We start from the raw sequence: 27,773 nt of genomic DNA, 5'->3' as shown, positions 1-27,773 counted from the left end.
ATGACTGCATCATCGCTGTTGGCTGCCTTCGTGGTGGAGACCTGTGCTGCTCTTCTGCCATTCTCCGCTGCTCAAGGTAAGAACCCATTGTCTGGTACAGGGGCCACATTATATGCTGAATATGTGACACTGTTAATGTCAACAGTTCTGTAAGTCACTTTGGACCTTTTTTAATGGTAGCATTGAATGTACAGTAGTAGTTGTTTTTGAGCTCATCCCTCCCCATCGCTCTCGTCCCAACCTGCAGACAGCTGCAGTGCTAGATGTGGTGAGCCATTTGCTCGTGGCCAGCCCTGCCAGTGTGACACCAGCTGCCTCCCTCATGACGAGTGCTGCAAGGACTTTGAGGCTCTCTGCACTTCTGGTAAGACTGATGCTACTACCATGTCATTACTATGTCTTTATTTAAAAGTCAGAATGGTTATTCATCAGAATCTGTATATATGCATGAATGTAAACATGTGTTGATGTACCTGAAACTCAAACTATGTGACAGGCCAAGTCATCCATCAATGGTGTAGTAGACAGGACCATGTACAAAGAGAAAGTCTGTGTGTTGGTTCTTTTTTTTTGACCCCCCCCAAAACCCCAACAACTTCAGCTCTCTGGCAGACATAGCCAAGGCCATGGTGTTGAATGATCCCAGCAGACTTAGCTGAGTCCTTGGGGGTCAAGAACCCCAACAAACCCATAACTCTGGCAGATATAGTCAAGGCTTTGGTGCTCAATGACCCCAGCACTCAGGCAGGCATAGTCAAGGATTTGGGAGTCAAAAACCACAACGACCCTGAGACACCCCAAAACCTCAACAGCCCCAACACTCTGGCAGATCTAGCTAAGGCCTTGGGGCTCAACGACCCCAACAAATCCATCACTCTGGCAGACATAGTCAAGGCCTTGGGGCTCAACGACCCCAACAAATCCATCACTCTGGCAGACATAGTCAAGGCCTTGGGGCTCAACAACCCCAGCACCCTGGCAGGCATAGCCAAGGCCTTGGAGGTCAACAACCCAAACAAACCCCACAAAAGTCTACCAGGTAGGGACCTCAGATTGTAATGTTTCTCCATCAGTCACATTTGGGATGTCTGCTCTGTTGTAATGTATAGTACTGCATCAATTGATTATGGCAAAAACAATTATGCAATCACTGTCAAGTAAATATTTAGCTATTATACAGTAAGCTATATGTATTATATAGTAAATGACAACACCTAAATATTCTTCACAATTGTAATGGCTTCTACCCACACGGGTGTGTCCTCTTTACTCTAGATGCCAACAGTAACACAGACCTCTGCAGTGACCTGCCCATCAACGGACTGACCACTCTGGCTAACGGAACCATTCTCATCTTCAAGGGCGTGTGTAGAGCATTGTAACATCACAGAGGAGTTGGGCATTCCATCCCCTATCGACAGTGCCTTCACCCACACCAACTGCCAGGGCAAGAGCTACATCATGAAGGTACTGTAGAACTGCAGAGGAAAAATCTAGAACCTGAGAGAAGTTCAGAGGGTTGGGGCAGTGGAGATTCCTTGGTGGAACCAAATGGCAACACTTTTGTCCCAATCTCTTTTCCATGTTAGGGTGATGGCGACTGGAGGATGGACAATGGCAAGATGGAGCCTGGTTACCCCAAATCTGTTGCCTCTAGTTTTGATGGTCTGACTGGCACCATCACTGCAGCCCTGTCTGTGCCTGCTACCTGGAGAAGGCCTGAGTCTGTCTACTTCTTCAAGAAAGGTTAGGGAGAGCTTTGAGGATTACCACTACCTAACCTACTCCCATTGCTTCACACCAATGAGCTTGCTTCACTCGATCCTAACTTACCATTTCTTTCTCACAGGAGGCACCATGCAGAAATACTCCTACCCTGCTGGAAGTAGTTCAGTCTGTGGCAAGAAATCCAAGTCCAGTACCAAGAAACACCACGTTCGCCAAGCAGAGGTGCATCTGGGAGGAGAGATTAACATCAAGCGGTCTCTGAAAGGCTTCCCCTCCTCAGTGACCTCAGCTGTGTCTGTCCCCAGCGTCAAGAAGGCCGACAGATACAAATACTTCCTCTTTGCTGGACCTAAGTCTTGGTCAATGTATTGTACATCTGATATCTTGGTTATATCATGGAAATGGGGTTACTGCAGTTCAAAAGACATCTACGTAATGTACTGTATACATACACACTTAAGAAACGTATCATTCTTACGCTGATGCTGCGTTTGACATACGGTGTGCAAAACACCTGCTCTTTCCATGACAGACTGACCAGGTGATCCCTTGAGGTCACTTGTTAAACACACTTCAGTGTTTATGAAGGGGAGGAGAAGGGGATAAAAAAAATGTGTAAGCCTTGAGACATCGTTAGTATGTCCTATTCAGATGGTGAATGGGCAAGATAAGAGATTTAAGTGCCTTTGAACAGGCGGCCGTTGGCACATTAGTTGGAGAGGATATGCTCACAGTAATGGCTGGAATGGAATTAATGGAATCAAACATGTTTTGACTTGGAGAAACAGAATATGCCATGTGTAAATGACCGGTCACTTAGGATAAAAACGAATACTAAAAAGTCAAAATCTAAAAGCAAATGGCAGCCCTGCCCTGGTATTCTGTTGGAAAGGTAGTTATTTATAATCTATATAGTAACATTTTAGCACTCGACTTCAACATCAAGATATCTGGTGACCTGCCTGCTCTGGCAAAACCAGACAACCCTGATCCCCGCCAGAACTCCATCAACTGGCTCAAGTGTGTCTAGAGCAACCCTATGGATGGACCACCGACAACGACAAACATTTTATTTTTCTCAAAGTTTATTAGCAAAAACAAAAGCAATGGAACAATTACTCTTCTTGAAACAAATACAAAACAACTCAAATGTATGGTATCCACTGACACATGGTATCCACTGACACAAAGTTAGGGAAGAAGTCCATCACAAATTAGTTGAATTTTTTAAGTAGACCAAGACACTGATTGATAGTTGGGACGAAGGGAGGGGGGTGGAGCAGTGCACGATGGCATCATTAGCGGGGTAGGTTTCCTCTACCGAAGGGGCCTCTTCCTGCTCGAAGGAAGCCCATACCTTGAATGGAGGAGGCGAAAAGAGACAAGTTCCATCTTACCCATCATCCAAAATGGCCACCCTATGAAGCTTGTAACTCTGTTGTGCTGCTTTAGATTGGGTCACTATAGCTTCTTTGACGATTGTTTTGATGTGCATTGAAATATTTACCTCTAAAAACTGTCAGTGCTAAGCTCAAACATAAGATAATACCATACCTGGGGGGGCTTAAATAGCTCTCGCATCACAGCAACCCTGCTCCAACAATACTTGCAGCACATGTACTCCAACATGCCAAACAAAAGTCTACAATGTGTGCTTTATGTCACCTACTTTCACTTGCTTATCAAACTAATAAAAACAATTATCCTCTACTTTGTTGTGTGCTGTGTTTCTACTCTATGATGCAACAGTATGGTAGCAAAGCCACTGCTTTAGTTGAATGGACTTATAACATGTTGTTCTGGGTTAAAAGTGGCCGTCAAGACTTAAAAATTCAATGTAGATGAAAGCTCACCTCCTCTGCGGATGAGCGCCCTGCCCCTGTTGGCTGTCCTCATGGGCAGAGAGTGCTGGGCCAAGGGGCGGCCGGAGGGCTTGGGCTGCACACTACTGCTGGTGTCTGAAGAGAGAGGGAGCGAAAGAATTAGAGAGGAGACAAAGAGGTTGTAAGCAGGGATGAGAGAAGGTTGAGGTGTGAGAGAACAAGCAAGAGAGACGTGAGAGAGGGAAAGCTGTACTGACCGGCAGAGCTGGAGGTGGGCTCCTGGCTTGTGGAGGGCAGACTGGCATCGTCTGACGGCTGGGCAGAGTCCATCTCAGCCTGGCTATCCATGGACGCTTCACCACTCCTACTAATAGGATTGAAAAGTGTGTATGAGCAACACACACACACACACACACACACACACACACACACACACACACACACACACACACACACCCCCCAACAACCCCTGTTCTCACCCTTCACTATCTGCCTCCATGAACACCTCGTCCCCGTCATCTCCTGGGACGGCCTCTCCGCCGGGGACTGCCAGCCCGTGGTGGCTCGTGGATGTTGTCACCATGGGAACAGACTGGGATGCCATGTCCTGGGCATCAGAGGGGTGGGATTCATTGAAGAGCGTCACTGGGGCAGCAACCTGCAGGGGCGTGGTGGGAACACTCCTCCCTCCAGACTCCTCGTCGTGAGCGGCCAGGAACAGAGGACTCTCGTACATCCCCAGACCTACAGACACAACCACAGAGGTCAGGGAGTTGAAGCGGACACTCAGTACAATGACATACAATATCTCTGTCATGAAATTTATATCTATAGAGGAAAAAGACAGTACAGAGCAGCATATTCACTCAGTGCTACTTGGTGTATGTTGTACCTCCTTGTGAGGCGAGCTGTCCGAGGTCAGAGTGGGACGAGCTGGCCTGAGGCATGTCTTCAGGAGGACCAAACCTGAACCTGGGAACTCCTGCTACCTGGGGAGAACTGAGACAGACAGAAATATAAGACATGGGACAGACACCGATAATAATATCAATGAAAAACCAACGGCCAAGAGACTGTGTCCAGTCAATAAATACCAAATCACAACATTCATTTAAGGGTCCATACAAGCAAGTGTGTGTGTGTGAGAAAGAGACGTACTGGATGGCCTCAGCAAAGCCATCAGTCCGGTGGGGCACCACCAGCGTGGGCGTACTGGGGACCATCCTGTCATCGTCATCAAAGAAGTGTTGCTGAGGGATGAGAACAGAAATGGTGAGAGAGGACTAGAAAACTGTGCAAGACATGACTTGGTGAGGTTACATGGTCATTGAAATACTCCTGGACCCAAATTATGCCTAGACCAAGAAGCCTTTAGTCCAGGAATAAGCTTGGTAACACTAATCTGTGTCTGGGAAACCAGGCCTCAATATATAGCCAGGCACCATTCCTTCCTGCCTTACCATGTTGCCTATCCCAGGCGTGAGCTGGGGTCCTCTGCCTACAGACTGCCGGCGGATTGGCGCAGACAGCCTCTGTGGGACAAACAACCACAAGGACGTTAAACTAGACAAAATCTTTTTGCACAGCTGACTCAGTCCATAGTGAATATTGTATAATTGAACCCAGGAGCATGTTAGTACAGGTTACATCTGAATATCTGTATTTACGTCTGAAGGCATGTGTCTGGATCAAAACCGTACCTGTGTGGGTGGAGGTCCCAGGCCCAGCTCAGTGCCGGGGGGCTGGATGTAGAGGCGTGGGGGCAGGGGGTGTGGGGGTCGGCGGGGGACGGACTGGGGCAGGCGCAGGCTGGAGGAGGGGGAGAAGGGGGAGGTAGAGAAGGAGAAAGTGCTGGTAGTACTAGCGGTAGGCTGTAGTAGTTCTTTGGGGGGGTCGGACATGGCCATGGGGAAGGATTCGGTGGTACTGCTGCTCCCCTCACCTGGAAGCAGGGGAAAGGGTTAATGTCTCAGACTGATACGTCAGTCACTAAGTCACATCTACCCGAAGTTTCTATTCACTTCTACTTAATGATATTTACTGCATAAATTTTACTTTCAAAACACGACATCCATATTTGGAAGTCTCAATTGTCAAACAAAACTCCCTCAGTCATCAGTGTTTCAAATGCCAACTGGGGGACTTCATAATACAAATGTTGTACAAAAACAGTGTCTCTCTCTCACCGCTTTGCGAGTCAGCCTGTTTCTGGGAGGTGGAGTCTATAGCTCCCATGCTCTCCTCGTTCTCTGAGGCAGGCTCCGAGGTCTCAGGGCCCGTCTCGTCTCCTTCAAACGGCTCGTTGGCGTCTCCGCTCCCCTCGTTGCTCTCCTCTCTTCCCATCCCCTGGTCCTCGTCATCATCATCCTCCTTCTCTTCCTCCACCTCTTCCTCATACTGGGAAAATACAAACATTTCTTGAATAATCAAATGTATTTAAAGATTGTGACAATTGCTAATGTATACAAAGTGCTTTTACAGAGAGAAAATAATCTAGCGTGAAATGCTGAAAACACCTTTCTTCAAATTAAACACCTAAATAGAGATCAACAGATCAGATTCCGCAAACATTCATAAAACACTGAATATATATATATATATATTTTTTAATTATACATTTTTATCCCATTTTCTCCCCAATTTTCGTGGTATCCAATCGCTAGTAATTACTATCTTGTCTCATCGCTACAACTCCCGTACGGGCTCGGGAGAGACGAAGGTCGAAAGCCATGCGTCCTCCGAAGCACCACCCAACCAAGCCGCACTGCTTCTTAACACAGCGCGCCTCCAACCCGGAAGCCAGCCGCACCAATGTGTCGGAGGAAACACCGTGTACCTGGCCCCCTTGGTTAGCGCGCACTGCGCCCGGCCCGCCACAGGAGTCGCTGGAGCGCGATGAGACAAGGATATCCCTACCGGCCAAACCCTCCCTAACCCGGACGACGCTATGCCAATTGTGCGTCGCCCCACGGACCTCCCGGTCGCGGCCGGCTGCGACAGAGCCTGGGCGCGAACCCAGAGACTCTGGTGGCGCAGCTAGCACTGCGATGAATATCACTGAATATATTTTAACGTCAACATATACTGAAACCCTCACCTGCTCTGCCTCCTCCTCTTCCTCTTCTTCTTCTCGACTGGAGCTGTCTGTGTCGATGATGATGACGTCAGGCTGGCGCTCTTCGCTGGAGTCCTGGGTGTCAGAGGGTTGGTGGGTCACCTGGTGGTCTGAGGGGACAGACTGGGACACCCCGTCATCCTCTTCCTCCACCTCTCCCAGTACAGGAAAGGACACGTCTGGTAGCTCCTACCACACACAGTTAGATAGGGTTTTGCAACAGGACTCATGTGATGATGAATGCATGCACCTGTACACATACAGGGCCTGATAAACATGCGTATGAATTTGTGCGCACACACTCCTGTCTTAAGGTTTACCTGGCTGCCGTCTGGAGTCTCCTGGTTCTCCCCTGACCCCTCAGCCTCTCCATCAGTGCCCTCTTCATTCTCCTCCTCCAGGCCCACTCTCTGGATGATACGGAGCTTCTTGGGGATGGGTGGTTCGTCTGGGTTCTCCAGGGCCGTGTCAGGGCTCTCTGCCCGAGCCTCCAGCTCCACCTCGCGGGCACGCTTTGGCCCAGCAGAGCCCCCTGTAGCAATAGCGGAGCCAAATACGGCCGTAGACGTGGAGGGCCTCTCCACTTGACCACTAGGGCCCGCCTCGGTCTCCTGACTGGCCGGCTCAGCGGTGGGCGGGGCCTGCTGTTGCTGGGTTGGCTGGACGAAGGCGGTGGCCTGGCTGCTGATTGGCTGAAACTGAGAGTGCGTGATGTTCTGGACGCTAGGGCTGGTGGAGCGGACCGAGCCGCTGGTGCTGCCGAACACAGACACGTGTTCCACAGGGGTTCCACCCTCAGAGGACTGCAGCACTGTGGGGGTTAACACACACACACACAGGGGATAACAAGGTCGCCCATCCACAGCTGCCCTGGGGGACAGTGGCCCATCTAATGCCAATCCTATAATACAGAGCCACTTCTCTCACCTTCCTGGCTTTCAGACTGTGTATGGGGCATGACAGTGGCCGTGGGTGTGGGCATGGTTATGGGCACCATGGGTCGGATGCTGGCCCTGGGGGTGGACTTGTTCCCGGGGATGGGGGAAGGTTTACTGGGGGCACCGCCCGACACTGTGGTGGGTTTGATGTTGGCAGTGGGGGGCTGCTCTGAAGAGCCGGAAGAACCACTGTTTGGTAAGAAATTGGAGACAAGACACAGATGTGGTGTTAAGAGTTGGGGGATGCATCAGTTACTTTAGATTTTAAACCAGTATTTATTTTCAGTGTGCATGATTCAGATATATTTCTACCTTCCCCTGTCTGCAGCTTGGGAAGTCCTCTGGTTGATCTGCCTCTGTTCTGGAGCTCTCTGCTGCTGCTCCTGGGTCTGGAAGGAGAAAGTGTCCATCACAAATAATTGAATGGGAATTTATCTCCTGGATTGACTGAATTTAAAATGTAATTTATCCCAAATCAAGTGTACAGTACTCCATGTACAGTATGTATGGGTATATGCAGATGTTTGTGTGCAGTGCCTGTACCTTATTTTTCCCCTGGTCCTGGGACTCGTCTCTCTGAGGTTGTTCGTCACGGTGGTCTCGGAGCTCCCTGATCTCTCGGTCCTGTCGGTGCAGACGGCCCTCATACTGGGACTTGAGAGCACTCAGACGCACCTCCTGCTCCTCCCGCTGCTGCTTCAGCTCCTCCACCTCCTTGGTCAGATGCTCCTTCGCAACTGGGACACACACAGAATACTTCATTTGGAATCCGTGATGAGTACAAACCCCAGATAGTTCTCACATCACTTAAATAATTTCTTTAAAAATCAGGGCAACAAACTAGATAATGTGCATAAATAAACATAAACAGCTAGCTATGTGACTTACTGTTGAGTTGGTTGATCTTCTGCTTGGCTCCCATAAAGACCTTCTTGGTCTTCTCCTCCTTGTCGGCCATCTGTTGCCGTAGCGACTCCTCCTGAGCAGTCTTCTCCTGCAGCTCCTGTTTCAGCCGAGTCACTTCACCCTGGGTCCCCTGGGCCTGGGTAGACTGTTCCTGGAGCCGGGTCAGCTCCTGTTTCAGCCGGGTCACTTCACCCTGGGTCCCCTGGGCCTGGGTAGACTGTTCCTGGAGCCGGGTCAGTTCCTGTTTCAGCCGGGTCACTTCACCCTGGGTCCCCTGGGCCTGGGTAGACTGTTCCTGGAGCCGGGTCAGCTCCTGTTTCAGCCGGGTCACTTCACCCTGGGTCCCTTGGGCCTGGGTAGACTGTTCCTGGAGCCGGGTCAGCTCCTGTTTCAGCCGGGTCACTTCACCCTGGGTTCCCTGGGCCTGGGTAGACTGTTCCTGGAGCCGGGTCAGCTCCTGTTTCAGCCGGGTCACTTCACCCTGGGTCCCCTGGGCCTGGGTAAACTGTTCCTGGAGCCGGGTCAGCTCCTGTTTCAGCCGGGTCACTTCACTCTGTGTCCCCTGTGCAGACTGTTCCTGGAGCCGGGTCAGCTCCTGTCTCAGACGCCCCATCTCTGTGTTGCGCTCATTCACTGTCTGACAGGGTGATGGAGAACAATACTTTATTAATCCATACGAGATGGAAATGTGTCTCCTGCTATCATTAGAGGGGTTTGGGGGTCAACGGTTTGAGGTGTTTTGTAAAGCTGTATGGTGAAGGAAGTACAGGAAAGGGAATAGATTGGTCCTCCAGAACCAGGGAACAGGATCATGGTTGGACAAGAAAGAAGGCAACGTATTCTCTGTCCAAGCAATCATGCTCTTTCTATGAAAAAATATGTATTTATGGAAATTCAAATACAATCAAATGTACATTTCTAGTCAATAGCTAGGTTTCCATCCAAATGGTGACAGATTTTCAGGCGATTATTTAAAAAAAAATCTGCATAAAAACACCAGATTTTCCCACCAGTGGTGAGTTTCCATCAAACTGACTTGTTGGGGATAAAAGGCTGTGTACATCATTTATTTTTCGGTCTATGGTTTTGTCACAAAAACTGTAGTGATAAATAGCTCAGACGCAGTCTGGTTTCACCTCATGCTCTCTAGGACAAGACTTTACTGATAGTGGACAGGGGGTTATATGATGAGATATGGATAAGAGCAAGACAATCTCAATTGATAATTGGCAGCCAAGCACCGATCATCATGTCACAAGCGTTCAAATAACAGCCTACCCTCAATATTTAGCCTATTGGAAATGTGCCTGATCACTGTGCACTTAACCACCAGCTGAAGTTCATAACTTATTTCATCTGCCTATAAACTTTTCATGTTTTCCACATTGTGGTGTTAGGCCAATATCATTTGCTCCAAGTTTACTTCGATACGATGGTTATGTTAATATTTGCGCATAATTCTTTATACAGACAAAAAAGATCCCACCATGTCGAACGAACAAATTGTCTTTCGACATTTTTCATATCTTCGACATATCTTTCGAAATTACACCGACATTTCCTGTTTCCATAAACCCTGTCAGGACCTTTTTTTTTATGCGTCAGGTAATTCAACCGCATTAAATGGTTGGATGGAAACATGGTTTATGATATTGACAAGGTGCCAACAGCCATCTGCACAAAACTGCTTTTCTAAAAGTCTACTTAAGTTCAGCATCTACAACACTGGCTCCATACACATACAGTATACCTACCTCCTGTACGTTTTTCAGTTGTCCCTCCAGGTCTTTGACCTTGGTCTCAGCCTGGCTGAGGGAGTCCTTCAGGCTCTGGATCTCTTGGGCAGAGGCCTGCTGGGCATGTTGAGCCTGCAGATGGGCCTGCTGCACGGCCTGCAGCACCTCCTCCTGGGCTGGCTTGGCTGCTGCCTCCGCCACCAGCTACCAAAGGGGACAGGAGCAGTGTTGGAACGGAACAGAATTAACAGTCAGTAAAGTTCTGACTGGCCCCGGTCATTGTAGCTGTGGGTGCAAACACGTGCAGGTACAGTTTAAACTTGAAACATGCATGATCAGCAAATGTACACACACACAGGCATGCAAACACACACACACACACACACACCTTGTCGTGCTGCACTTTGAGCTCCTCATACTGCGTCTTGTAACGTCGTCCGATTTTCTTGACCTGCGTGATGGTCTTGCACTTCTCCTGGATGTCCAGGGTCTTCGCATCCCTCTCGGTGGTCACCTTGCCCAGAATCTCCTTCAGGTTCTGCGCCTGGCTCTGGGCTGTGGTCACCGACGCATGGGTCCTAATGGAGGACAGGGGTATGTACAGAGTCAAGTGTAGAGGAATGTGGATTAGAAAATAACCTAATTCAAATATTTTGGACAATAATCTCTTGGACAGTTTATATTTGAGCCTACTGTACTATTACATTTGGATCCAGTTTCTGAATTGGAAACAATGAATTGTCCCCAACCCTGGTGTGCACTTGTGTGTTTTATAATTCTACAACGATGCATAGAATCAGAGTGAGCGGCAAATTGCATGTCACAACATATGAGAGGTGTATTCATTACACTGATTCTGTTGCAAAACGTTTCTTAAAACAGAAGTGAATGTTACAAAACTGGGAGGGACATACCTGAATTTGTCCAATAGAAACATGTTTAGTTGCAAAACTGTTTGGACAAATGATTACACCCCTGGGTGATTGGCGCATTTCTGTGTTGAAGTGAATTTCAACTGTTATGTGACTCAGTTAGTAGATCACTGCTCTTGCACTGCCAGGAGTGTGGGTTCGATTCCCGCTAGGACCACCCATATGAAAATGTAATGCACGCATGACTGGATAAAAGCATCTGCTAAATGGCATAGATTTGTTGATTTAACTCTGCCACTGATAGTGGTTTCAATGCTAAACTGAATTTATATGATCCACACAGAGTACATCCATAAATTCCACTCTTTTGTCGCGGCAATTCTGAATCATACAATGCAAAGTTGGTGGAATATTTAAAGTTAGAATGTTTGGTTGAGGGGGGAGCAAGTGTTGATTTGAAATCCATTATATTTATTTGCCATGGCGATTCTATTCAAAAGAATACACTTACATTTTAAAATGATTTCACAATAAAAAATGTTAGAATGTTTGGTTGATTGGCATCCATGTTGAGTTGGTGGCAACAACCCAAAGACCAGGGCCCAGATTCACAAAACACTTCTAAAAAAAAAAAAAAAGCTCCTAAGATAGTTCGTAAGTGTAATTCGCAACAATATCTTAAGAATTTATGATTTACGAACTTCTCAAATATCTTCTTAAAATGTGTTGTAAGGCAACCAATTTAGGTAGCAATGGCAGCATATTTCATACTGAGATTACGGTTCTAAAACATGTTCTTGGGTTTAAAACCATCAATACTGAAACTTTTAGATTAAGTTTGTGGATGAATTAAAAAAATTCAATTGCTTTCATGAGATTATTCGCTCATTTCCCAGAGTTTAAGACAACGAATGAACTATCTTGGAATTAAGAACAAATCCAATCATTTTATTTTTAAGTATCAAATTTCTTAACTTTTTGCTTAAGGAGATACATAAGAAATAGCGCAAGACCATTTCCAGAAACCTAGGGGAATAGCAACTTGGTTTAACTTACTTCATAGGTCTACAGTTAAGGGGGGGAAAAATGGCAGTTAAGACATTTAAGGTTTTGTGAATCTGGGCCCAGACATGTGAATTGTTTCTGCTATTTAACATGATCTATTTTTCAACAATTAGCTTCTACACCTAGCCATTAAACCAGTCAGGACCTTGGATGGCACAGCCATATCATCAGTATCTTCCTGTCAGCAATGGTAAGAATAAAATTGTGTATTTTCTTAACATGATTTGGTTAATTGCTTTTTTTGTATATTCCTCAACATCACGTTAGAATTAATTTAGGAATTGGTTGTGTGTGACTTTATGTCAGGTCCTCCCAGGTTTCTCAGAGATCTTTCATTGTCAGTGGTACTGGAAGTCCCTAAACATGGCCAGCTTCCGCTACCACAACCTGCCTGGGCAGGAGAAACAACGTCTGCCCACAAGCACAAGGTGATGAGGCGCGAGGTGGAGTTCTACAGGAGAGTGAGGAGGGAGTTCTACAAGCAGCGTATGAGCTCAGGTGACCAGTGGTTATTTTCTAACGAAGAGATAAAAAAAACTGGAAGTAATTTGGGGGGGGGGGGGGGGGGTTACAGAGACGGGCTTCTCTGATATCCCATGTATTATGTGTAGTAGTAGTAGTAGTAGTAAGACAAGATTAAATAATATAGGATAGCAAATTGGTAGTTATAGTAATTTTGATAAGTGTAGGTTATTGCCTTGTTTTTTATACCAACAAATATAAAGAATTGTATGTAAATTGTGATGAGTCTATTTCGAGTGAGAGTGCGTACTGACCTGGCCACCTCAGCCTTCAGTCTCCCAGTCTCCTCAGAGAGCTGCTGGATGCGTTTGAGGTGGGCCTCTCGCTCAGAGTGCAGCTTCTTGTTCTCCTCCTGGTCTGTGTCCTTCTGCTGGCTCACCAGTTGCTGAGGGACACACACACACACAGGGTGTGTTCTTAAATTCACTCTGGAGTGCCAGAGTGTGCTCTGGGCGTTCGCAAATTCAGAGCGCTGTCAGATTGTCCATTCGTAAATTCTCTGAGCATTCAGAGCGCACACTGGATGATCTGGCCGAAGAGTAGGGTTGATCTGAGCATTCTGACCTCACAACGCGAGTCAAGCACCCAAGCTAACTGGCTAACGTTGGTTAGCTACTTCAAGAAACAAATGAGAGAACAGCTCACTGACCATTTTACTCTCCCTAGCAGAGCTGGTTAGGCTGTTTTCATGTTATCCATAGTGTTGGTGACTGCAACTGTCCTGCTTGCAACAATTGAATTACACTTATTTGCAGACGTTTAATGACACCGGCCATATTCAACGGGTGTTGTGCGTTCGAAAATTCATCAGTTATTCTGCGCTCTGGTACACTCAGACGAGAGTGCTCTGAAATCGGAGTAGACAGCCAAAGTGAATTTATGAACAAACAGCACACACACATACTGTACATCATCTCTCTCACACAAACATTGAAGTTGACCTCTGACCTGTGTGCGGGCCTTCCAGCGTTTGCAGTCCTCTTCCAACAGTTTCTTCTCAGCCTGCAGCATGCCATTCTTCTCACTCAGCTCAGAGTTGGAGTCCTGCAGGGGAGTGATGTCCGCCTCCAGCTTACGCACCTAGAAGAAAAAGGAGGTAATGGTAAACGCTCAATTCACATGAGAAAAAGAGCACTTTGTCAGTATATAAATAGAGACAAGGGTTCTTTGTGTATAGCATCAAAGCAACGGAGTTCTACAGAACTATAAAAAATGTCAGATTAGGTCTCATTATACAGGTGATGTGTCTCCAAAAGGCAACAGACTGGCTCAGAAATCAACATTGGGATGCCTAATAAACATTTGAGAGTATTACTGCAGCTGACAAACCTCTTTAGAAAGAAATCATGTAGCTAGTAACAATTATTAGTGATGCTTTTAACACTCATAGGGCCCAATAAAATCCTTTCATGTTTTTTTGCTTGATTCCGTTTTGGTTTTTCTAGGTTTCAGTTTTCGTCTTCTGGTTTTTGTTCTCCAAATCACCCACCAAGAGACCATTGTATGGTATGCAGTGTTTCTGTAGCACTCATGTGATTGCAGAGTTAACAAAACAAATGGCCGCTGGATTGATGTAAATAATCAGATATTCTGCCAGGTAGGCATAGGCTACTTTGTAGTTAACATTTCATTGAGGTTTAAGGAATGCTTTTCCATCTACGAGTTTACGGTCATCATTAGCATCATCATTAACGGCTACACAAAATGTGTACAAACGCACGCACCGCACACAAACATGGGCATTCGTATTTCAGAAGGCTACAGATTATAGCGTTTTTTAATAAATTCAAAACATTTAGTTGATTTCCTAATAGTTCAATACATGTTATAATATTGTTGAATTCCGTTTAAATGTCTGGATTCCGTGATTCTGTCCGTGTTTTCCACATCACTCAAGAGAGTGTATAGTAGTTCTTACTTTAGCCTGGGTCTGGTGCAGCTCCTGTTCCAGCCTCTCCCTCTCCTCCTTCAGCATCTTGTTGGTCTCCACCAGCACGTTTAAGTTCTCCATCCTCTTCATTTTCTCATCGTGCTGGGCCATGGTCTTCGCTGTCAGCTGGGGGGCAGACAGCAGAGTTGGTTGAAATAAAAATATGAACCCTTAGCAGGCTATAACAGAGGAAAGGATGCTCTGAAAGGTTAAGAACTTTCTAGTTCTACCTGTAGTTTCTCTCTCTCAGCGTTGAGGCTCTCTTGTAGTTCCTTCAGCTCGCGGTCCTGGTGTTCAACCTGTTGTTTGTAGCGCTGTGTCTCAACCTCTGCCACCTCAAACTGTGTCTCTGCGATCTCCTTCTCACGACGCACAAACCTGCAGGAGGGAAAGGTCAGAGCAGGCTTAACAAACTGCTTGCTCGCTAAAGTACTGGTTAGGAACAGCTCTAGTATAGGCTCGGTTTTCCAGACACAGATTAAGCCCATTTTTAAAGGTAGAATGGTGCTTTTTTGTCTAGAACTAGCTTAATCTGGTCTGGGAAACCATTCTGTAGTGTAAAAATTTATCAGTGTGATCTTACAGTTTTACAACCAGGAAATTCAGGTGAAATTCAGGTGACAGTAAGCAAAGTCACATCCCTATCTAGTACCTGAGGATCTCCAGGATCTGTTCCTGGGACTTGCCCTCTTCGCTGAAGGACAGGTTGAGGCTGCTCTCCCTACTAGCCTGTTGCTGCTGCTGTACTGTGGCGGCCATTTTGGCTCCCAGGCTCTCCATCTGCTGGTGCAGCAGGCCATTCTGCTTCTGCAGCTCATCTGCCCGCTTCTGCTGCTTGGACAGGTCCTCCTGGGGGAAGAGGGAAGCCAGGGTGTGAAGAACAATGTGTCCAACTCATCACCAGCAAGCAACTGATGGAACGGTGAAACTTGACATTTCAGTATTCAGTTTCAGTAACCTGCTACATCCTGGCCAAATCGAATAGTTCTTTACCACATTGTCTGTCAAAAAGATGTGCATTACTCTTTCAACAACGTTCACACCGCATCTCCCCCCCACCAACCTTGAGTTTCTTCTCCAGTTGGTTCCAGTTGGTGCGAGCCTCCTGTAGCTGGGTGGTGATCTGTTTGGCCTTGTCCTCCAGCTGCTTCCTGCTCTGGTTCCCCTGCAGGCCTTGTTTCTTGACCGCCTGTAGCGCCTCCACATCAGCCGCATGCAGCATCAGCTCCCGCTCGTACTTGTTCTGGGCCTCCGCTGCCAGCTTGCCCTGTGCAAGGAGAAAAATAGTCAAGTTTGACAAACCCATGCCTAGACACTGTCATACCAACAGTCTTTCTAGCGTTTCACCTCATTTATAATTAGAGGTGAAGCACAAAGGATCTGAAGGAAGCAACATACAGGGCAGTTTGCCCTTAATTATCGACTGAGAACATGTAGCCTGACATTAGCTGGAGGTCTACCTGCTGCAGGCTGTCCTGCATGGCCTTCTGTTCCTGGGTGACGGCTGCAGCCTTCCTCTCCTCAGCCTCCTGCAGCTCTGACTGCAAGTTTTTCATAGTCCTCTTCAGCTCATTCACCTGGGGGAAAATGAGTGGGCATGAGCGGAGGATGACAGAGGGGCCTTGTTGGGCCCACGACTAACATGTCAGCTCCAGACATCCAACATTAAGAGGGGTCAATACATTGCAACATTTAGCCACAGCTGTGGCTTCTGATGTTTTGAGAAAGTATTTGGTACAGTTGCCATCTTACCTGTTTCTCCACAATGTCCACGGCCTTCCTCTTCTCCTCACGGAGCTCCTGTTTCTCCTTCTCAGCCTCCACCAGCTTCTTTTCCAGCCCACGCTGGAACTCCTGGGCCTCCTTTAGACGAGTCTCCACAGGAGAACGAGCCTGAGAGGTAGAGAGAGAGGTAGAGAGAGGAAGTTAGGCATCAAAGAAGTTATATCAAATTGGTGTTCAAAGTGAGTTTGAACTCCACTGGTAGTGTTGATTACTACAAGGATGGAAGATCGATAAGTCAAAGGGAAAGGGTCATTGTAGGATAATAAGTACATGTACGCTTTTCTTGTGCTAATTCTCAACACATAACCTGTTTCTCTTTGCTGAGGGACTCCTCCAGGCTGAGCACCACGATGCGGTACTGCTCCACGTTAGTGCTCGCGTTCTGCAGGCGCTCCTGCAGATCGCTGATCTGCTTCTCGGCCTGCTGCAGACGCCCGCGCACCTCCTCTAGTTCTGCCTGGAGCTTGGCCTGGGCCTCCTGGGTAGCCTGGGACTGGGCCTGAGCTAGGGTCTGAGATGGAGCTACAAACAAACCACAAACAGATAGTGACTGAAAATGCCAACAGTTCTGGTCCAATGCCACCATTTCCAATGCTTTTACGCAATACATTGCAATGTCTCCTGTCAAATTCCCAGAGGACATCTGTAATTGCCACTTTGGACGAAAGCCTACCTCTTAACGGTGCTCTGATGGGTGCCCGGGAGTTGGTCTGGCCCAGGCTCTGACCCTGGCCCAGACCTGAACCCTGGTTCTGGCTCTCAGCATGGCTGAGCTGTTGTTTCAGAAGGTTAGCCTGCTGCTCAGCATTCTTCAAAAGCTCCTTGGTCTTCTGGTGCAGGGCACACTGGGCCTCTAGCTGCTTCTTGGCCTCCAGCAGTTGAGCCTGAGGGAGTATATAAAACATTTTGGGCTGTTCATTCACACACACACAAAAGTATCTGAAGGCAAGACGAAGTCTACGCCCCTTCGTCAGTGATTGGTCAACAGTATGGATTCTTCAATGAAGTGCTTTTTGTCATTCAACAAGAAACAAATCATTTTAATGCAAATTTCTTCACTTTTTGCGCCAAACATCTTAGTTAGATGTAAAATTTGCTCGACTAAAATCTTGGCAAAAACGTCAAAATTAATGACATATTTCTTGAGTCATCTTAGATTAATTCTGAATATTGAGGAAGTGTATACTGGCTACGGCGTCTAAAGATGAACAAACAGTACTATTGCCGCTTTTTTCTCGTTCTTTTAAGGGAGTATGCGAGCTGAACAGAAGCATGCGGAAGGCTTAAGTGATGTTATGGTAAAAACCACAGAAGGTCTAATATTCTCATAGTCACGGTTATTCAACTCATACCTTACGAGAAGGGCAATTAAAGAGAGAAGGACAGAACGAAAGGGTTGGGGGAAGAAAGAGGGGATGAAAAAAAGTGACAGAGGAGATAAAGGAGACAGAAAAAAAAGACAACCAGACAACCAGTGTCAGTAAGAAAGAGGAAAGGAAGTAAGAACAATATTGAGTGTATACGAACATCTTGGTTACGGCCCAGCGTGTGCCTCTGCTCCACCTCCTCAGCCAGTTTCTTCTTAAACTGGGTGAGCTCTCTCTCCAGTCTCTCTATCTGGCTGTTCAGACGCTGCCCGGTCTCGGTCTCAGTACGCTCCATCGTCAGCTAGGGGACAAGAGTAAGGCAGGGAGGTGATCGTCATTAAACAAAACAGAGAAAGTGTGCATAGATCTTTTCTACACTAGAGTAGTGTGACTGCACTCTGCGGCAAACCACAGATTTGTCCTTTGAGGCATTTTCAATTACTAGAGGCCCACTGTGAGGAGTCTGTCAGGATAGGCCTCAGTAAGTGTGCAATGTGTTTGTGTAACTGGTTGACATATGTAAGAGCAGTGTGTGTACCTGGATGGACTTGAGGTTGGTGAGCAGGAGGTTCTGGTTGCGCTGCTCAGCCATCATGGCTTCCTTCTCCTGGTTCAGTCTGGACTCTGCTGACTTCAGCATGTCTCTCTCTTTCTTCAGGTTCTCACCACGCACCTGATGGTGGGGGGAAAGAAAGAAAAGAAAGGAGAAAGAAAGAAAAATGGAGAGAGGGGAGAAGAGAAATGAATAAACATACATACCCCATCGCAGCTTAACTAGCCCCGCCTGGGCCAACCTTAACCTCCTAACCTCTGCCATGGCCAGCTTCTCATTGGCTGCCCGGAGATCCTGGGTCATGGTGTGGATGATCTGCTCATGTTTCTGAGCCGTGGCGGCCATCTTCTGGCTCTTATCGTGCAGAGCAGCGATCTCCCGCCTGTAGCCGTTTACATTCTCCTGCAGCATCTCGTACCTGACAGAGACCAAACATGATTTGATTTACTTCAGCAGATGGACACTTCTGCCCAAAAAAATACATATGAGATGTGTTTGTTCAGAGCATTCGAAAAGGGAAGCGGAAAATGATCAATATCCAAAATAAAAAATGCAACAGAAATCAATTTTCTCAGAATTTTCTAAAATAAGTCAGGTGAAGTATGAAAAAGCAATGCAGGACATACACATCACTATTGTCGTTGGATTTAGTATAACTTAAACAACAACTAAGCAGTTGGCTAACTTACCTCTTGGAGGCGAACTCCAGCTGTGTGGAGAGCTTGGCCTTCTGGGAGCGGACCGCAGACAGCTGCTCCTGTAGCTTCTCGTTCTGCTCGTTCAGCATCCTGTCGTTCACCGCCTTCTCATTCTTGTATGTGGTGAAGGAGTCGTTCAACTGGAAGGGGCAGAGTTAAAAAATATTTTTGTGAACAGGGTGGTGTACCTAATAAACTGTGCGCGATCGTTCCCTTTTGATCACTGAGTGTAAGTTAAATGGGTTTCCATCGCATTTTCAACTCTACGGATTGTTTTGTCTCAAACTGTGGCAATAAATCGCGAACTTGCTCAATCTGGTTTTGGCACATGCTCTCTAAACAGTTCACTGATAGTGGACAGGGTACGTTATATGATGAGATATGGATAAGAGGAATATAATTTATATTTGATAATTGGCAGCCAACCATTGATTATCATATGTCACCAGCACTCAAGTAATATTCTCAATATTTATTGTAAATTTGCATCAAGCTCACCACTGTCCTTCACCACCATGAAGTTATTGATAATTTATTTAATCTGCCTATAAACTCTTAGTGGTAGTGAAAATGATATCACATGACTCCAAGTTTACTTCGATATGATGGTTATTACATCAAAATACAGAATATTTTGTAACAACTGATGAGTTCTCTCTTTCAGTGCCGAACTGCATGTCACTGCAGTGACAGGGATCTACAAGTCATTTTGCATGCTGGACAACCCCAGGCAATAACAGTAGCCTAGTCAAACTAAACACTGTGCCCAGTTTCACACTCTGACCAACGCGAGGTAAGTAAACAAATTCATAACATAGATGAGATACTATTCAATTTCCTTTGATTCAACAAAGAATCAATTAAAGTGTCAACTTCGATGTTGTCTGACTGCCTCTCACATCTCCCTGGTATGCATCTGACCTGTTTGAGAGCAGCCTTGGCCTGGATGGTCTGGGAAGACTCAGCGGCTGAAGCCCTCATGGGGGTGGACCTGGTGGGAGGGGGGAAGGAGGGCCGGCTGGGGGTGTACGTCTGGGGGGCTGCCTCCTGTGTAGGACCTGGGAATAAGAACATATATAATCCTGTCAGCATAACAAAGATCAATGAATTGATCTAAAGCTCCAAGGCCCAATAAATAAACATGCCCGTGTCCATGTACTGATTTGGTTGAGTGTGAAGGTAGGCTCAATGCATATATCTTTGTCGTGATTAGGGTTAGGTTGAGGTGTGGTTATACTGTGGTGGTTGAGGTTACGTTTAAGTTGATGAGTGTTTACAGTGCGTAGGTTGGGGTTAGGTTGTTATATGGTTGCTGAGAAGTTCACCTTGTGGTGGGAGGTTGAAGCCGGTGCTCTGGGACAGCAGGATGCGGTACATGTCTCTCTGGCGGCCGTTGGAGTCAGCCAACTGCTTTTGCTGGTTTCTCTGCTCCTTTATAATCTCCAGCTCCTTCTGGACCTTCTCTAGCTGCTGTTCCAGCTGGGTCACACTACATATACACAAGACAGGAGGAATAGAGTTTGTTTTCAGAAATAGTGCATTTGTAAAAAGCACTAAGCAAATGAAATCTGACTGTATGACTGAGATATTATGATAAACGTTCCCTACCGTGCAGACTTGGCCTCGGTCTGCTCTCTCTCCATCTTCTCCCCCAGCTCCCGGAGACGTGCCAGCATGCTCTGGTTCTGCCGCTGCAACTCCTCCACACTGCGGAAGGAAACCTGCCGCGGGTTGATGATCTCAGAGCTGCTGCTCAGGTTCATCGTCTCCTCGCGTACCACCGGGTTGCCACGCGCCTCCTCCAGCTCCACTAGCAGGACGCGCACCTAGAGGGCGCGAAGAAAAGGAGTAAAATCTATATGAGAGCAACTTATTAAAGGCAGTGGCTCCTACTCTTATTCCTGGAGGAGCTTCTCTTGATTTTGTTAAGGCAAGGAAAACCAAGACACTTTGATAGCCACCAAATTGTTAAATTCATGTTTTAAGTATCCCTATATTTCTGTTATTACGGTGCTATTACTCTGTTATTAGTACACCTGGACAGGAGTCTCACTGTTGATGGACCTGGCCTGAGTGCAATGGACACCATGTATTGTGGAAATATGGTTCAGTAAACGTTATTAAACTGGAACGTAGTTGTCATTTTAAGTTAACAGTTATATTAATAAGGTAATGGTAGACACTAAATGACACCATGGTATACCTGCTGGGACATGTCCTCCAGCTCTCTCTCAGAGTGCTGGTTGTCCTTCTCCAGGTTGGAGCAGTGCTTTTTGGCCTCATCTGTCTCTTTCTGCAGGCTGTGGATCTCCTGAAGATTACAAGAGATCGAGATTGGTCAATCCAAGCCTCAACTCAGACATTAGCACTGATATATGCCTATATTTTTCTGCGTCGTATTCTCTCCCCTCTTCTGTGTGATGTATCTGGGTTTTGTTCATGAAATGGAAAACATTTCAAAACTAAAATTAGCATTTCTTATAAATCTAGGTAGTCCCTCCCTTTTTACTGTCCGTTTTCTTCAGTTTGGTGCCTAATGAACACAACCCAGCTTCTTCCTCTGTCAATTTCTATTTTCCCCTCCCCCACATATAGATCCTCACTCATCCAGTCCTGCCATCTCTCCCGCTCACCGTCCTGGCCTGTTCCAGTTTGGCACAGAGGCTGTTCATGGACCTCTGCATGCTCTCATACTCCTCCCGCTGGCGCTTTAGGATGGGCGCCTTCTCCTCCACCTCCTGCACGATCTCGTCCAGCACGCGCGTCACACGCCGGTTCTCCTGCTTCTCCACGAGCAACTGGTCCTGGACGTCCACGAATGCGTTGTACAGCTAAGAGAGCGGGATTGTTTTTTTTACAGATGTTAAGTCATGACTAAACATTTGCCATCAGAAAGTATTCATACCCCTTGACTTATTCCACATTTTGTTGTGATATTGAATTCAAAAACAGATTAAATGACACACAAACCCCCAAAATAACAAACTGAAAACGTGTATTTCTTTGTTGAAATGTTGGAAAATTTATTGAAAATGAAATACAGAAATCTAATTTCCATAAGTATTCACACCCTTTTGCTATGACACTCCAAATTGAGGTCGGGTGCATCCAATTTTGTACCCCCCCCCCAAAAAATAACTTTTGGGGTGAAAAAGCTAACGTTTAAGTTCTTTGCTCAGAACATATGAAAGATGGTGGTTCCTTTTAACATGAGTCTTCAATATTCCCAGGTAAGAAGTTTTAGGTTGTAGTTATTATAGGACTCTCTCTCTCTCTCTCTCTATACCATTTGTATTTCATATACCTTTGACTATTGGATGTTCTAATAGGTAATTTAGTATTGGCAGCCCAATCTCGGGAGTTGATAGGCTTGAAGTCAAACAATGCAATGCTTGAAGCAGAGTGAAGAGCTGCTGGCAAATGCAGGAAAGTGCTGTTTGAATGAATGCAGTCAGAATGCTCTTTCAAATCATAGACTTAATTATAATATAATAACACAGAAATACGAGCCTTAGGTCATTAATATGGTCAAATCCGGAAACTATCATTTCTGGAAATTCATACAATTCTGGAAAATTTATTACGGTCTTTGTTAGGAAGAAATGGTCTTCACACAGTTCGCAATGAGCCAGGCGGCCCAAACGGCTGCATATACCCTGACTCTGCATGCACAGAACGCAAGAGAAGTGACAATTTCCCTAGTTAAAAGAAATGTATGTTAGCAGGAAATATTAACTAAATATGCAGATTAAAAAATATATACTTGTGTATTGATTTTAAGAAAGGCGTTGATGTTTATGGCTAGGTACACATTGGTGCAACGACAGTGCATATTTCGCGAAAGCGCTTGTTAAATCACTTAATCAATTTTATAAGATAAGTTTAATGCTAGCTAGCACCTTACCTTGGCTCCTTGATGCACTCGCATAACAGGTAGTCAGCCTGCCATGCAGTCTCCTCGTGGAGTGCAATGTAATCGTTGTCCAAAAATGCAGATTGCCGATTGTTATGAAAACTTGAAATGGGCCCTAATTAATCGGCCATTCCGATTAATCGGTCGACCTCGAGTCTGTCCTATATCTGAGAGATAAGAAACATCTGGAAACATGCATTTTCTGTTTTACATTAACCCCTTATTTTTTTTGACACGAAACAGTCTCCATATATACTTCCATTCATTTTTTCAGCGGGTACTGGGGGACCTTCAGACGGGTATTGTGAGGCCTGTGGTCATGTACGTGTTCGTGAGTCTCATCTTTCCATAGAGGGGTCATAATAGTTTTGCAGGCCAAACCGTTTGGACGCTACAAACGATTTAGTGTTAGCCAATCACCAACAAAGGGGTGTAGACTTTGGCTTGACTCCAGAATTGCTTTTATCCAAAACGTCACAAAATGTCTTCATAATATATGCACAAACTCTTTCTACCCGTTTCAGCTGGGAAGCATACGGACACCTTTAGACTGAGGCAAAGATTAACGTTCCAACAGGACAATGACCCCAAGCATTGAGCCAAAACAACATTGGCATGGCTTGAGAACAAGAATGTGAAAGTCCTTGAGTAGCCCAGCCAAAGCCTAGACTTGAATCCAATTGAAAATCTGTGGAAAGACTTGACTGCTGTTCACCGTCGCTCCCCATCTAACTTAAGAGCTTGAGAAAACACCCAAATCCAGATGTACCCAAGACGACAAAGCTGTAATCGTCGCCAACGGTGCTTCTACAAAGTATTGACTCAGGGGTGTGAATTCTTATGTAAATAAGATATTTCTGTATTTCATTTTCAATAGATTTGCCAAAATCTCAAAAAACATGTTTTCACTGTCATTGTGGGGCATTGTGTGTAGATGGGTAAGAAAAAAATATCTATTTAATCCATGTTTAATTCAGGCTGTAACACAACAAAATGTGGAATAAGTCAACGGGTATGATTTTTTTCTGATGGCACTGTATCTTCGAGACTTTTGGACCCTTCATTTCATTGCTTCATCACAATATTAAAACATGTCATTTTACCTCCATGAACTTCATTCCAGGCTTGACAATCTTGGCCACAGCAGCTGCGGTCGGACACATGGAGTCCAACTCTTCCTCTGTGAGCACTGGCATGCCTGAGGAAATAAGCACTTTTTAAAACAATCCTCATTCAACAATCCTGGACACCTTGTCTTGCAGTATGAGATAATATCTCAAATAAGCAATTTAAAGTGAATATAGGACTGAGGAGTCCAAGGTCAACAGATTCAGATTGTAGCGAAAGGAAAATTCCAGACAATACAGATATACAGTACTGTCCCATACTTCTTTTCTTATCTGAGGCACGCAGGTTGGCGTTCTCCAGCTCCATCTTCTTAAACTTCTCCTTCATCTCAGCCTCCTGTTTGCTCTTTGACCCCGCCATGTCTGCCAGCTTCTTCTCCATGTTCTGTCTCGCTGTTGGAAGGAAGAGCCATGACATAATCATTAAAAAAATTATAAACATTTTTATTAATTTTTCTATTAGATTTCAGCCAAACCAAAGTGTTACTTTTTCCTATAACATTTGGGTCTTTTCAAAATGTGATATTATTTAGATAGATTGTATCAATGGTTGACAACAACCATTAGGAATTGGAAACAATAGAGTGAATGCATTGTGTATCTCACCATCACCAGCCTCCTTCACCAGCTTGTGCAGCTCCTCCACGGCCCTGTTCAACTCCTCGTTCTTGGACTCTGCATCTGACGCTGACCCCTAAAGAAACCACATAAAAGAACGGACCATTAGCAAGCTACCACTGCACTGCTATGAATGCCTAAATGTTCACACTAAATATTGTACATAATGCAAAACAGTGCTAAAATATACCCCTGCATACTAAAAAACAGTGCTCATACATATTCCAATAGTACATTAGAAGAATAGTCAGATAATTACCTTGTACAAGTTGGAGAGCTTGATGTGGGCATTCTGTTCATTGCGGTACTTCTCCTCCATGGTGCTATGATGGTCTTTAGCCTACAGTACATAGATGTATTGATAACAGTATAGTTCCTTATCAATAATCCCATTTATAATCAGTTGAATTTACACCAAACCTCTTTCAGTTTTGTCATCAGGTCCTCCACTCGCTTCTGCAGGTTCTCACTGCTCTTCTTCAGATTGGTGACTTGGGTTTGAAGTCTTGTGACCTGGAGAGAGGGTGGAAGCCACAGGGTGTAAGGACATAACAGACTGCTCTATATGGTCACAACATTCATACCAAAGAAATGTAATGCTCACCAAATCATTATTGCTAAGAGTTATATTGACATTTTCTATGTCTATTGCTTTGTATACTGTTATCCTAAACAAGATCATACAATTACAGGACAGCCTGGTGAAATTGAAGCATATATGATATATTTGCACAAGAAGTCATAAAACCAGTGGGCCGTATGATACAGTACCTCGTCCTTCTTGCACTCAAAGCTGCACTTGAGCTCCAGGATCTCCTTGCCCTTGTCCCTGGAGACTGATAGCAGCTCCTCTGTCTTGGTCTTCAGTTCAGAGTTCAGCCACGTGTTCTGATTCTGCAGCAGCTCCTTCTCCTGCTCCATACGTTTCTCACGGTGCTGGAAATACAATGTGTAAAGTCATTAAGCAATCATTGTAATCAATACAATATAGGGATGATCGGACAGGTGCATTCTCAAGAGGCACCCCATCTCAATCTGCTTCTCAAAGTGCTTGAAATACAACCGTGTTATGTTGGCAATGTACTTAATAAAAAGTAAAGGGCTAGCACGCTCTGAGGCTCTGGAATTTTTCACCTGAATGGAGACCTCAGAAGATTGGATCTCATCCAGTTTGAGCTGTAGATCTATTTTGGCTGTGTTGGTCTCCACCAGCTTGTCATTGAGCCGCTTGACATCCTCTGCGGAAAACAAATGAACACATTTATCATATGGAACAATAGCAGATAGTAAGACAAACAAATAATTTACAATGAGAACAACTCGCATGTGCCGAGTCCGTGTCTTACCGGTGAGATTTTCCACTTCTTGAGTTCTCTTTTCAAGCAGACGAGCCAGTTCCCGCCTTTCGGCCTCAATCTCATATTTGGCTTTGCTCTGAGATAGAGTTATGATATATGTTAATGCTCATGCCCTTCCCTGAAGTTTGATGAGAAAGCTTTCTGCATGCATAACGGTCATGTGGACAAAGAAAGATACGCATATTCTCACCGGCTGCTGTGATTCCTTCTCCTCTGACGATTCCACATCCACACCTTTCAGATTGTTCAGCTCTTCGACTAGAGAGAAAGAAATTATAACATTTAACCTTCAATCTAACCTTCTGGACTTGGACTGTGTGACAGGTGTAATGTCAACATTGGTTGTGTGGAAAACAACAGACTACTTACTGAGTTTGGTATTCTCCTCTTTGAGAGTCTGGTAATTCCGGGTGTGAGACACAATCTGCTCCTGACTCTCTGCCAATCTCTTCTCAACGTCAAAGTATTGCTGCTCTAAATGTGTAGTAAGGCATGGGGGATATGTCACACAAGGGCAGGCGATAGGCTAGCTCTCAAACACGTTAAGAAATGTCAACAATCATCGCTTGCAATATGGCTTTCGTAGCATATGGCCCTTATCCTTCATCAGCAAGAAATAATCCTTATACACTTACTGTAGCATTCTTGCACAGATCCATACAGCTATGGGTGCCTCCAGCTGACGAAACTATACTTCAGCTAAACTTCCCGAGTTAGCTTACACACAGGCGTTCGAAGCATGCTAGATAGCAAATTAGCAAAGGTGGTCGCCTCTTGACTGGCCGGCTTGTGGGAACACTAACCCCAACTCTGAGTATCAATGTAACTTTATTTTATTATTTCTCGCTGATATTAAAGGTCATTATGCTTCCTAAACCGTACCGCAAGCGATGCGTGTTAATGATCAGATTGAGCGTCAGGGCTCTTAACAAAACTCCCCCGTACAGAAGACGCCTTCGTCCAATTAATATTATGTAATGGAAAATTGTCACGAGCAAGGGCTAGCGATACAATGTAGGTACAACACATTGACATGGGATGCAATAGTATGATGTAGGTAGCTGGTGTGTCTAACGTTAGTCTTCTAGACAAGAATGAGTAACACTGGAAATATGAATGAGAAACGTGTAAGAGACAGATTTTGAGGATGGATATGGAATAAAACGTGATCAGTTTAGTCACCCCTTCCTAGACCGTAGCGAGCTAACTAATTAGCAAACTCACTTTACTTTTAAAACGCACTTGCAAAACAATCATTGCACTCAACCAGCTAATGTTACAGTACAGGGCCTGTACTACTGCCATCTCAGGCTATAACGTTACTGCTGTGGTAGCTAATAAATAAGGCCAGCTTCATAGATTATTAGCTAACTAGTAACGTAAAATATAACCAACCAGCTGCTAAAGTTATATTGGTTGACATAAATAGCTAACTAAAGCTAGCTAACCGGCTAGCCAGTGTTCCACTTACCACAGTCCGCTTTGAACCGCTCGTGCTGCGTTTTGAGGGATTCGATTTCATTATTTTGGTCAGTAAGGAACTTTTCTAATTTGTTTTGAGCAGCTTTAGGAAGTTTATTAAGCTCTGTACGCTCCAAAACTTGGAGCAGAACTGCCGCCATCTCCCAACCAGTCCGAAACAGCGCAAAGCAACTTCGTTGGGCTTAGTATCAGAAGAAAAAAATTGACCTCGAGTAGCATAACCTACGCTACCAATAC

At 45.5% G+C, this 27,773-nt stretch overlaps 2 protein-coding genes across 3 annotated transcripts; one reads left to right on the top strand and one right to left on the bottom strand.

Annotated features, from left to right (window-relative positions):
• prg4a (proteoglycan 4a) lies at positions 1–2,798 on the top strand. The gene is made up of 6 exons (XM_071375679.1): positions 1–76; positions 248–364; positions 647–1,039; positions 1,373–1,467; positions 1,590–1,746; positions 1,850–2,798. The coding sequence occupies exons 1-6, from the start codon at positions 1–3 to the stop codon at positions 2,209–2,211; spliced, it is 1,200 nt and encodes a 399-aa protein (XP_071231780.1). The 3' UTR covers positions 2,212–2,798.
• tpra (translocated promoter region a, nuclear basket protein) lies at positions 2,792–27,773 on the bottom strand. 2 transcript variants are annotated; one of them, XM_071377480.1, is made up of 47 exons: positions 27,526–27,773; positions 26,424–26,528; positions 26,245–26,312; positions 26,043–26,130; positions 25,831–25,934; positions 25,468–25,632; positions 25,117–25,209; positions 24,956–25,036; positions 24,685–24,772; positions 24,340–24,471; positions 24,055–24,149; positions 21,672–21,869; positions 21,242–21,349; positions 20,647–20,864; positions 20,364–20,527; positions 19,960–20,096; positions 19,030–19,178; positions 18,596–18,758; positions 18,326–18,460; positions 17,948–18,088; positions 17,094–17,304; positions 16,728–16,942; positions 16,388–16,528; positions 16,096–16,212; positions 15,699–15,902; positions 15,288–15,484; positions 14,866–15,013; positions 14,624–14,761; positions 13,654–13,785; positions 12,960–13,090; positions 10,635–10,824; positions 10,265–10,450; positions 8,493–9,147; positions 8,148–8,341; positions 7,917–7,993; positions 7,594–7,793; positions 6,987–7,477; positions 6,649–6,855; positions 5,738–5,948; positions 5,252–5,493; positions 5,012–5,083; positions 4,710–4,801; positions 4,444–4,550; positions 4,031–4,295; positions 3,809–3,915; positions 3,582–3,686; positions 2,792–3,085 (listed from the first exon to the last, which is right to left on the bottom strand). In XM_071377480.1, exons 1-47 carry the CDS (start codon positions 27,674–27,676, stop codon positions 3,027–3,029), a joined length of 7,677 nt encoding a protein of 2,558 aa, XP_071233581.1. In that variant the 5' UTR covers positions 27,677–27,773; the 3' UTR covers positions 2,792–3,026. The 2 variants fall into 2 exon arrangements, with proteins under 2 accessions (XP_071233581.1, XP_071233580.1); XM_071377479.1 differs by having other exon boundaries at positions 3,809–3,918; positions 27,526–27,772.

This window comes from Salvelinus alpinus, chromosome 30 (assembly GCF_045679555.1).
Source record: "Salvelinus alpinus chromosome 30, SLU_Salpinus.1, whole genome shotgun sequence".
Taxonomy (NCBI): Eukaryota; Metazoa; Chordata; class Actinopteri; order Salmoniformes; family Salmonidae; genus Salvelinus; species Salvelinus alpinus.
This window is presented reverse-complemented; position numbering and strand designations above follow the sequence as displayed.